At 39.4% G+C, this 12,166-nt stretch overlaps 1 protein-coding gene across 1 annotated transcript; it reads left to right on the top strand.

Annotated features, from left to right (window-relative positions):
- Window positions 1-2,370: 2,370 nt before the first annotated feature.
- Window positions 2,371-11,235, top strand: LOC309603372 (uncharacterized protein; the record flags this gene model as incomplete). Its single annotated transcript, XM_082338236.1, is given in 17 exon segments — window positions 2,371-2,403; window positions 2,405-2,603; window positions 3,394-3,594; window positions 4,782-4,892; window positions 5,055-5,157; window positions 5,325-5,392; window positions 5,555-5,625; window positions 6,148-6,230; window positions 6,632-6,743; window positions 7,146-7,286; window positions 7,475-7,575; window positions 8,037-8,175; window positions 8,293-8,321; window positions 8,754-8,868; window positions 9,257-9,345; window positions 9,755-11,195; window positions 11,197-11,235. Coding segments are annotated over 17 exon segments (3,075 nt in total), but the record flags the coding sequence as incomplete, so codon positions are not given.
- Window positions 11,236-12,166: the final 931 nt, after the last annotated feature.

The raw sequence follows: 12,166 nt of genomic DNA, 5'->3' as shown, positions 1-12,166 counted from the left end.
CCAAGTCCATTCGCTTACTTCCAGGCGGTGGTCTCTTGATTTCTTACTGGTTTTCACTGTCGCTGGGCTGGCCTTCTTCTGAAGTTACTTAATTCTCTTGGAATTGTCTCCTTGGTCCTTATCTTCTTCACTCCGCTCGTATCTGCCGGATTCAGCTAGTTCTTTGTTAGCAGCATTAGCTTTATCAAAAAGTTTACTCTCGGTCAGCCCTTGTGGCCTAAGGCTTCAACTACTTCAGCTGCTAATGCTAAGCCACTAATGCTAAACGAGAGTATTCAGAGAGAAGAATGCAGTTGATCAAATTTCTTCTGTAACAATATGGCAGGCACGGGAACCTGGCTTGTGCAGGTGTTTATGTAACCTGTGATTTATTGTATGCGAAGTGGAGACCAAATCTAAATATTTCAATCCAACTCATAACTGATGTGTTTTGTAATGAGACTGCTGAAAAAACCTAAACAACGCTGATGCAAAATTCCAAATGGTAGGAAAAGATCTCTTTTATCTGTTTTACTTTTCAGTATCATACTGGGAAAAGTCTGTTACAACATTTGCACAGGGAAATAACACTCAATACACATGACAATGTAAATTTATGTTCAGCAGTGGTATAGGAACAGAATCTGTATGTATGTTGGAACAGTGGGTGAGGAAAAAATATCAGCGTTCATAGTTTTTGTACTTCTTTGTCAGAGAGAGATGCCCAAATGGAGAATTATATTGACATATTTTGAAAGAGTGGTGGATCTGATTTTTTCTTACTAGCGTTGATATTTGCTGTTGTATAGTGCCTGATATCTGGTAATGTATCACTCAAGTGTCAAAAATAAATTAAAAAATACACAAGGCTTACCTCGTTGGTCAATACCATGCTCAAGCTTTCTTGTGATAATATTCTTCTGCTTGCCTTTCACTGCAGTCTTGATTCTGTTTTTGTCCCGCAAATATGTTTTAAATACGTTGTTGAAACACTTTCCCTCTCAGTCGGAAAAGGAAAAATTTCCTTTCAGTCGGAAATGCCAGTGGTATCTGCAATTTGAAGACTGGATCTTACCTGAAAATCACTGAGCCCAAGAACTGTCATCTTAGTCTTCCAAATGGACAAGGATGTCTTCATTTCTCAGTAAAATGAGAGGGGAATTTTCCCGTTTTGTGTCCTGTCTTCTCAGAAATGGAAAATGTGTATAGAGTGGACTTTAAATTGAAAATTGAAAGGGAAGAAGATCTAATTAAAGGCTTTGCACACAATTTGTCTTTCGTGGGACTAGACGTTCTCTAATTTACTGTGCTTTGTTTAATCTACCTTAAGTTTTATCAATAGCAATGAAGTTGTGCCATCAATCTGAAACTGCTTTATGCGTTGTTCTCTCGGTTATTTCTGTATAACAAAGCACCTTATGCTTTAAACCCTCTGTTAAGTTTATCGTTTCCCTAAACTTAAAAAGGCCCTACGTGCTGTAGTAAGATCGTAGCAAAAGTTTACACATAGAAATTGATACTTGATCATGTCATTATTCAGCAGCTTACTACGCACACACAATTACACACATTTAAAGAGGTATCATCTTGAAACCTAATCAGCATTTTAAAAAGGACTTCATATCAGTTATTGCCTTTTGTCCTTGAGGGATGAGGGTTTGTTTTGCTTTCTTTTTCACTCAGCATTTCCATTTTACGGTTTACATTCCTCTGTTGTTTTGCCAGGGAAAAACGTACAGCTTTACATAAGCAGGACTGAAAAAAATGCTTTTTGGTTCAACTTTTCAGTCAACAGTAAGAGTTGTAAATGTGATAAGTGCAAAATACCACAAGTGCTGCTGCCAAAATTGTACCCAAACAAATATTTCTTGGAGGGGCAGAAGAAACACAGGTGGAAATAAATTTACAAGTGTTTTCTTGCTCTCCTTTCCCAAGATTTCTCAGAGCTATATCCCATCCTCTGTGTCTCAGAGGTGTGTGGTTCCCAGGGGTGAAAGGATGGGCCAAACGGCTCCTCTTGGATCTCAACAGGCCAGCACTTGAATGTGCCACTGCTCACAGCTCCTTTTAAAAAGAAGGTCTTCATAACTGTAATGGATTAAAAACCCATGAAAGTGTAAGAAATGTCATCAGTCACCGGCTCTGCAGAAGTCAAAAGTAATATCGATACAGTTTTGATGGGAAACAAAACACACACTGCTTTGTGTGTTTGCTTTTGGCTTGGTTTGGGGTTTCGTTTTGGTTTTTTTTTAAATCATTCTTATCAGCTATTTAGTTCTTCAAGTTATTTCTTTGAGACTAAGTGACAGGTTTTCTCCTATTCTTTTCTTTCTGGAATGCTTCTTCACGTTCTTATGTCAACCAGAACTTTTGCCTCTGTTACAGATGTGAACAACGACCATAGTTAACAAGTCAAAATCTTCAAAAATCTAAAAAATCATCATCAAGGCAGTCCGACAAACCTAAGAAACACCGTACTACAAAAATGACGTCACGCACCGCAAATTTGGGCCAGGTACCACCTGCAGAAGATCCAAACAAAGTCTCTGTGGAAAAAGGACCTGGAGGTGCTATTTATTGTACATCGTCTCAAAAACCTAGGCCTTTCACCCAAAGAGATCTAGGTAAGTGTGTCTTTTGCCCTCCCTCCTTTTTCTTAAAAACAAAAGAAAAGTAGAAAACGCAGTTCTTATTTGTTGCACTGCTATAAAATGGGACTATGACGAATAAAGACTTCAACGGTAGACTTCAGTTGTGTGAATTCCCTAAGGCAACTGAAGTGACTGGTGTTGCAGAAGTTAGTTTTATCTATTTACAATCTATTTGTAACTTAGTTTTGATCTATTTAGGGTCAATTATGGGGAGCTGTTTAGAAAACACAGACTTATCCAGGTCTTTTCCGTTACGCAGAGAAAAGCACGTTTTACCATTGCTATTCATGGCTTCCATTATTCACAAGTCTTTGAATGATAACGCTGCTCAGGAAGAGATCTGGTATCTGTAGGGTTACCTTCTGTGCTAGTTACTTGCTTATTTTTCTGTCTTAGTTCTTATATTTATTACCATATAATTACAAGTATAAGCTTGTGGTTTAAGTTGCAGTAAGGAAAAAACCAATAATTGACCTAATAATCAGATTAAAGGCTATAGATGGAAAGAAACCTGGCAGAAGTTACTAAAATCAGAGTGGTAGTTTGTCTTGCATTAGAAGAATTAAAACAGATGAATAAACTATTGTCCAAAACACTGTGTTGACCAGCAAATTGGAGTGGCAGCGTCAAAGCTGTGCGTCACCTGTTCTTGTGTTTTGGAGTATAGCTGGTTCTTCTGGGTGCTCCTGCAGAATGCTACTTTTTAAATATCCTTTTTAAAATGAAACCAGTGCATCTCTTTTCAAATACAATTTTCTTGCAGTTGTTAATGACGGAATTGCCCCGCCACAAAGGATTCTTTTTCCCCCTGAGAAAATTTGTATGGATTGGCAACAAACACAAAGCGTTGGGGTTGGACTGCAGAATCTTGGCAATACATGTTTCCTTAATTCCATTCTACAATGTTTGACCTACACGCCTCCTCTTGCCAATTACATGCTTTCTCGTGAGCACACCCAGTCATGTGAGTACTTTCTAACATTATTACATATCTGTTGGACAGCTCTGAAGGTGAAAGAACAACAGCGATTCTGTGAAGAAAACTCTTAGTTGTCCTATTTTGTCTGTAGAAGCTGCCTTTGAACATTATATTATCAGGAGGCTCGGGATAGCATACGAAGTGCATTTGTTCATTTAACGCACCATGGTAAAGCTTCAAAAAAGAGATCATTTCTTGCTTCATGTGAATAATGAAGTGCACTGTAAAGTAAGGCACTTGAGGAACATTTGGCCTTTGGGTTTCCTGCTGGTAGAAAGGTGATAAAAATTAAGATGATGGCATCATAGATTCTTAGGCTTCGCAGCCTAGATACTGTAATGCACTAATGTTGTGATAAATGATATGTTCACTGTTGACCCATTAAAAAAAACAACAACTAGAAAGCACTACGAACTAATCTCTTACGAACTCAAATAGGCATTTGTGTGGGACTGTATTAAAATTTGGACTGATTTTATTCTAAATAAATTTTTGTATTTTTTAAACCCTTGAATTTGTGTTCTTTGAATTTTGTTTTTATCCTTGAATTTATCTAGGACTAGAAGCCTCTTTTCATGTCCATATATGTGTATTTTTACAGAGGCGCCTGTATGCTTTCTAGTCTGGTATCTTAGTATTTATTCCTAGAAAGTTAACTGTGTTTCTCACCGTATCTAAAAATTATTTCAGTTAAGAATCCTGTTGAAAAAAGGAGGGCAGAAATACTAATACATACATTACCTGAATCTTTCCTTTCTCCCAGAGGATTCTTAGCTCTGTGTCATGTAGCTCACCTAACAGCAGTGTGCTGAAAAGAACGCACATTCTCTCTTAGTGCTGTGTCATCAATGTCATCAATTGCTTCCTCATATGTTCTGTGGTCTGTGGAGTTCACATTCCTGTCAGCCTGCAAAACAATGACATTGCAATAGTTACTTAGATTTCTCATCGGAAAATGCACTTTAATACAGACTTAATAGACATTTTTATTCTATGCAGTTCTGTGTAATAAAATGTCACAAAACTGTTGGGATATTGACACCTTAGGAGAAGAGAATGTAGCATGGAGAGTGGACATTGTACCTATAAGTTAAAGATTATTATTTTTTTAGGTTTTTTTGTAGCAATGTCGGTATGACTAGACTGGGATGCTTTCTTCTTTCACTCTTCAGGTCTTGAAGAAGGCTTCTGTATGATGTGCACGATGGAAACGCACATTAACCAGGTCCTGTGTTGCTCTAAAAATGCCATCAAACCTACATCTGTTATCAATGGCCTTAAACGTAAGTCCTTTCAGATGGTTTTATTTTTTATATTTTTTAATTTTTCAAGGAATTATTTGATGCATAGAAATGATTTTGATCCTTTAAAGAAGAGAGATTTTAGAAATAGGAGTTTTCTTTCATTTTTTTTGAGATACATATAATAACCTTCTTATTTATTAGGAATAGGAAAACATTTCAATTTTGGCAGTCAGGAGGATGCACATGAATTCTTACGCTTCACTGTTGAGGCTTTGCAGAAAGCTTGCTTGAAGGGAAGCACCAAGTAAGGATAAACAAATTAACTTTTAAATGTTCTCTAGCCCCTCTTACTCCTTTATTTACTATCATAAATTAAAAACTATGTCCTTGGTTTTCATAAAAAGAAAGACTCGTTGAAGAGTTAACCCTGTGCCTTAAATCTTCTGAGGTCTGATGATAATTTCTTTCCAGATTAGACAGATCTTCTCAAGCCACCACGCTTATTTATCAAATATTTGGAGGATATCTAAGATCCCGAGGTACTTTTTCAAACTCTTACTGTCCTTCAAACTGGCCTGTGTCTTTTTGTCTGTCTGTAGTAAAGGAGTTTGTAGTCTGACTAAAGTAATATGTATTAATAATTTAAATTGGCACAGTTAGTCTCCTTCACATATTGTTAAGCGTTCGTATTTTGATTCCAGTAAAGTGCTTGAACTGCCAAGCAGTTTCGGATACGTACGAGCCATTCCTCGATATTACTTTGGATATAAAGGTAAGACGTTTTGTGAATATGGGTCGCGATGTGCAAAGGCTTGTAGAGCTTTCTCAAATAAACTCGTTTCACTTAAAAAGATATACTGTTAAAAGAAAAGAACTTGGTGGTGGATGGGAGTCGATTGGACTTTGTTCTTCGGTGGAAGCCATGAAAAGGGTCTCCATGTTTGCACTGGATTTAAGCTGGAAAAATAATAACTATAGCTACACAAACAGTGATACTATCGTACTTCTCGGTTATTCTACTTCAATATACATCTATTGTCAGACTGATGGGTTTGATTGTTCTCATTGATGCCAAAGCATACCACAGATGATGCTGTCTGTGGTATTGCAAAATTTATTCAGTTCAAAGTAGCATCGTTTTCAAATGAGGTAAATGAGTGTTTGCTGGTTCACAGCAGCTGAAGTTCATACACTTAAGTATGAACTAGCAAGGTTCTCTCATGAACTACTTCTAGTACGTGTTTGAAGTTGTGCATTTCCAGTGACTTAGTGCTCTACTTTCTTACTCATCCAGGCAGTTACATCTGTCACCGGAGCTCTAGAACGATTTGTGAAACCGGAACAACTAGACAGTGAAAATAGCTATAAGTGTAGCAAGTAAGATCATTACTAAGTGCATCTTAATCCAGGATACGTGTTTAATGTATTGCATGACTTAGAGCATAAGTTATCTTTTGACTTTGTTTGGAAATAAGATAATGAGACAGCTCTCTGTTGCTCTTTCATTTCATTTTCTTTGTACAACCGCTACGCTGAAAGAATTCAAAGCTTGGAAAAGAACACATGTGTTTCTAAGAGAGTAATCTTGGTGTTTCTGTTTGAGTATTTGGAAATATATTAGAAGAAGTGTGGCCGTTAGCTCACAGTAGACTTTTATTCCTAGTATTGTCTACACTGGGGCTCGTCAGCCTTTGTAAGTGTGAAATTGCACACGGAAATATTCATATGGCCAGAAGATAAAAGGCATGTCCGCGCACTTGTCTGTGCTTGTTTTTAAGGTGTAAAGAGATGGTTCCTGCATCAAAGAGGTATACGATCCATCGTTCTCCCAACGTTCTCACAATATCACTGAAAAGATTTGCAAATCCTAGAGGTGGAAAGATCAACAAGGTATATTTACAGCTGTAACGCAACTTTATCTTCTCGGAATGGGAGATTTCCCAAAGATGAATACTCATTTAAAAGTTGTTAACGTTGGCAGGCAATAACTGTAGACTAACTTCTATAGTCCAAGAAAAGTCAATATAACAGCTATGGCTTCTTGTTTCCTTTTTAATAACGATAAAGTTCCTGTGTGACCATAAGAATATACCTTACTCTTAAAGAGCTAATTCTGCAGAAAACAGTTCTCTGCAACTTAAACCCTTAAATGTTGTTTATGAGAATAGGTATTTTTCAATGAATCAAAAAATATATTCGTATAATCCTAGTCTGTGTTTTTAGAAGTGTTTTTCTCAGGCTATCCCTGAAGTATTTCCGGATAATTTTTGAATCTTCTTGGTCTTTCTTTAGAATGTAAAATATCCTGAATATTTGGATCTTCGAGCATCTATGTCCCAGTCAGTTGGAGAACCACTCATCTATGCTTTATATGCAGTTCTTGTCCATAGGGGCTTGAGGTGCAAGGCAGGACACTATCTCTGCTTCATAAAGGTAGATATCAGCTTGACTTCTAATAGGGTAAAATCGGTCCTGACAAACTAAAATGTTTTTAGGGGAAAAGGTTGCCTTGTATGTTTTGTTTGATTTGTTTTGGTATGTTTTGTTCTGTAGTGTTCCATCTGTGATGTCATTTGGAAAACATGCAATTCCACTAAAGATATCATTGTCTTTACTTGCAGGCCGGTAATGGACTTTGGTATCGCATGAATGATGCCTCAGTAGACCTTTCTGATGTCCAAACAGTTCTCAAACAGCAGGCTTATGTACTTTTTTATGTCAGGTAATAACAAATACTAAATGTGTTCAGAATAGATTTACTTTCCCGTTATTGAGATTTTTCTTCTTTTCAAGTGTTTTTCTTTCTGTCCTCAGACACGATTACTATTTGTATGATTCAGTTCTGTCTAACCAGAAATTCCCCCTGTCATTTACGATCTTTCACTGCTTGGCCTTAAACTGCTGCACTTGTGTACGTTGCTATATATCTGCTTTCTGTAGCAGGCTAATTTAAAAGAAGGAGAAATTAAGGCCATAGATGGTGTAAGGATGAGTTATTGCTCCGAAAAGGATAGTCATTGTAGGAAGACCATTATCTAATTTTCAGTTTGTAGTCTTGGTTAAGTCTTCCGTGTATGTCTTCTGTGTCATATGAACTGTTTCTATAAAATTATAGGAGAGGGTTGAATGCAAGAACAGGCTGAAAGAAAAGCTCTAAACTAAGATCACTGCTCTTTTCCCAAGGCGCTATGATTTGACACTCGGAGACCGTGCTTTTTACTTACCAGCGCCATCCTATCCCCATTCATTCCTTGGTCAGTGGGGGGCTAATAGTAAGCAGGCTGGATTTCTGGGACCACGCCTTCCTCCTCATCTGAATAAGGTAATTTGAGGGGGACAGAGAATTGCACCAAATTGAGAGTGGGTTTTGGGTTTGGTGTGGGGTTTTGTTGTTGTTGCTTTTTAGCATCTGAGTTTTATTTTCCCTCCCACACTGCAGCTTTCTTCACAGCCCTCATGCTGCAGCCAGTATTATTGAAACCTGAAAGGAGGTTGTAGCAAGGTGGGGGTCAGTCTCTTCTCCCAAGTAACAAGCGATAGGACGAGAGGAAATGGCCTCAAGTTGCGCCAGGGCAGGCTTAGGTTGGATATTAGGAAAAACTTCTTCCCTGAAAGGGTAGTCAGGCAGTGGAACAGGCTGCCCAGGGAAGTAGTTGAGTCTCCATCCCTGGAGGTATTTAAAAGACGTGTAAATGTAGTGCTTGGGGACATGGTTTAGTGGGGGACTTGGCATTGCTAGGTTAACGGTTGGACTTGATGATCTTGAAGGTCTTTTCCAACCTAAACGATTCTGTGATTCTAATCCTAAATTGTGCAGCCATGCTACTTCATTACTTTATACTTCCAAGTCAGCTTTCCAAAGCACTGAGAACTACGCTCTTGAGACCACTTAAGTATTAGTTTAGATAATGAATCTCAAGAAAATGGAGTGAAACTTGTTGATTCCGCTTGCCAAGTCCAACCTGTTAAACCCTCTGAGATTTCCTTTTCTAAAACAAATGGATTGCTTGAAACAGTGAGTTATGTTTGTTCCATCTAGAACTTCTCACCTGTGATGTATGCGGTATTCAGGAGCATTATAACGTTCCTAATTCATGCGAAATACCGAGAAAACAGGCAGCAGAGATGTCGTCGTAACACTTTGTGCTATTATCCCACTAGAATTTGCAGAGCTGAGCTGACATATGAGAACATGTGAGCTTAAGAGAAATTCAGCTGAGCTCATACTTCATAAGTTTCATAAAGTATATTGGGGGGGGGAGGGGGGTGATGTGTAAAATGGGGATAGCGCCTATAACTCAAAGTGAGCTTGTTTAACTTCTAATGCAGAAATTTTGCAAACAGTAGTTTTCTACTAAAGACAGCATTTTTTCTGTCTGTTAACTTCTACATTTTAATCGTAGGTGCCTATAGCTTTGTCGCTGGTTCCTCAAGAAATAATCATAGAATCTGTCGCATACAGCCAGTTGAACAGCTTATCAGAGGAAATAAGGTAAAATGAGTACACTCTGATTAAAACAAGGTTTCATACAAGTTTTCCACTGTTTTACCTGTCTACTAATACTATTTAATAGAAAGATTTCAGTACAGAGAATTCCACACTGTACATCTAGTGCTGCAAACATCAGCACTGAGCATATATTATTCTGATATTAAATACAGGCGGATGCCTCCTGGAAAAGTTTTGTTTCTTCATAGAATGGTTTTCCATTTTTTTGCATTGTCTGGAATACTTTTTCTATTCCTCTTTCTGAGGAAGGTGTAAGAATAGGTTTCTAAAGGCAATGTTTTTCAGAGTTTTCCAGTAGGCACCAATGTTTTTACTTAAGGGGTTTTCACTCCTAACATTTGTCTTTTAGATGGACTTTTGCAAATGAAAAACGTGTTCTTATTTTGTGCAGTGCCCCTGGACCTCAGAAGTCTTCTGAGAATGATGCTCTTACAGAAACTATAGTGATGGAAGCCTGTAAAGAATCCAGGAAGGTTCCTTCCAACTTCCGCTGTGAGGTTGAGAATCTTTTTACTCAGTCACATTCTGAAACAATTTCTACCAAAGAAGTTTTTGGAAGTACTATAACAAAAGCTCATAATGCACATCCCAATATCAGTGGTCAGTACAAGGCCAGGAAAAAATCCTTGGACACGGAAGGTGAATTCCTTGGGCAGTGCGAGTCTGAAGACAGCAGAGACAAAGATAAACCAAGAAGATCAAAAGAACCCAAGCGAGTTGCAAAAGGAAAAGCTTTGTACATCAAAGGGTCTCCTGAGAGCACAGAGAAATTAGGGCAAACTTCCTCGATAAAGTCTGACATTAAATGGATTTCTAAAAAACTTGCGTCTCTAGATATTACAGATAAATGCCAAGATACAAAGGACATCTCTAAGAACTATGTAGAGGTACCACCTGTTAATGACTCTTCTATTACAAAGCTGGATAAAGCTTTGGAGAGTCAATTTTCTAGAGGAAATGAGGGACTGAGTAATAAAACATGTGAAGACGATAAACACGGGAAAAAGGATCAGAAAAAAATATACAACTCTCAAAAAACTGACAAAGAGCACTACCGAAAGAAGAGAGAAAACTCGGACACTGAAGAGAGGGAGAAGGAGAAGCAAACCAGAAGCAAAGCAGATGATCATTCCCAGAAGAGGGGGTGCTCTTGCAGTGTGGAAAGAAAGAAGCAAAATCGTCATAAGCGGGAGTATTGCAATGAAAGCGGGTGTAGATCTTCTCATAATGAAAGAAACAGTCCAACTAATGTCAGAAGCTTAGGAAAATGTTCTCATTCTAGCTCCCAAAGCAGAGAAAGAACAGAACAAGACAGGCATAGGTATTATCATTCCAAAGGAGACAGAACGTGCAGCAGAGAAAGAGACTGTCAAGATGAACCACGGAGATGGGAAAAATGCAGACACTGCAACAATGATTATTATTCCTCTCATGGAACAAGGGATGGCAGAGAGAGAAAGTCTTCTCATTGTGACAGAGATTTTGACAAATTGAGTCAAGCTTGCAACAACAGGTCACATAAGGATTATCCTTGCAAAAGCAGATGGCCTCACAGTGCACTCTCTAGAGAGGAAGACATACATCACTTTAGCAGCCACAGAGCAAACTTCCATCATTGCTCAATACCTCAGCAGCAATCAGAAAAATACTCCCGTGAAAGGCACGGACTTCCAACTGTGTCAGCTCTTTCAAATTTCTGGGACACTTCCTGGGAAAATGAAAAAGGAAAACTAAGAAGTGGCAAAAGAAGACATACCCACATAGATGGAAGCAGAAGTGAAATAGAAAAGAAATGCCGAAAGATAGGTGACCAAAGAATGAACAAATATATAGAAAGTCAAGAAGAAAAAGAAGTTCCCAGATAAACATTGAGAGAAAGCTTAAAAGTAAGCCAGGATTCCAGCATAATCAGCAATTCTTTCCTAATTCTTTTCTGGGTGTTTCTCATGTCTGCCTGTTCTCCATTGTTTCTAAGTTGTTTATATAGCATAATCTGGCTGGGATGTGTTCGCCCCCCAATAAATGTTGTTAAACGATTGCGGCTCTGCTCCAGTCACGCTGTCCCCACCGCTGCTTTACATCCCTCTGCCGGAGGCCACGCCCCTTTTCACCCCCTTATCACTCACACCCTCCTGCTCTGCACCCTTTATTTGTATGGGGGGGGGGGAAGACAGAACAATTTGAGGGGAGGCACCAGGGAGGTCTCAGGGAGAGACCGTGTCCCAGACCCATCGGGGCACTCCGAATGTGCCTTTACACAGGGTTCTTAAAGCCTTCAGTTGTCCAGGTACAAGGCGACTTGCCTACTCACTATCACCCACGCTAACGATTACTAATCAGAGTCAAACTTTGCAAAGCAACTCTAGTTTTGCAGCGTTCTTGCTGCTTGCCTATTGATCCAGATGTCCCTGGAGTCAGTCTTGCTGGCGTTACTGATCTATGACACCAGACGATGCTGGGAGGGTTTCAGCAGCCCTGTGCCCCAGAAGTACAGCTCCTGGCATGCCTTGGGAACCAGTCTGGCCACCGGGCAGCCCCATACAAGCAAGGTGGCTTCTCATACCTGGCAGACCCCCAGCCTGGAGCTTGAGCCTTGTGACGTGGGAGATGTGGAAGGGACAGGTCTCCTCTGACCCTGCGGAGGTGTGGAGGGAGAAGGAGAAAACATCAGGGCGTCAAGGACGAGCGCACATCTCCCCTGCCACGGGCCCCCCGGCCGGCCCGTGCCCACCACTGGCATGATCTTATTGTGGATGGGGCAGAAGTGCTTGGTGAGCCTGACAGTGAAGACGATGTCGGGGAT

Source organism: Platalea leucorodia (genome assembly GCF_965183815.1).
Source record: "Platalea leucorodia genome assembly, contig: HAP1_HAP1_SCAFFOLD_61, whole genome shotgun sequence".
NCBI lineage: Eukaryota > Metazoa > Chordata > Aves > Pelecaniformes > Threskiornithidae > Platalea > Platalea leucorodia.
Note: the sequence above shows the minus strand (reverse complement) of the source record. Positions and strands in the feature narration are given on the sequence as shown.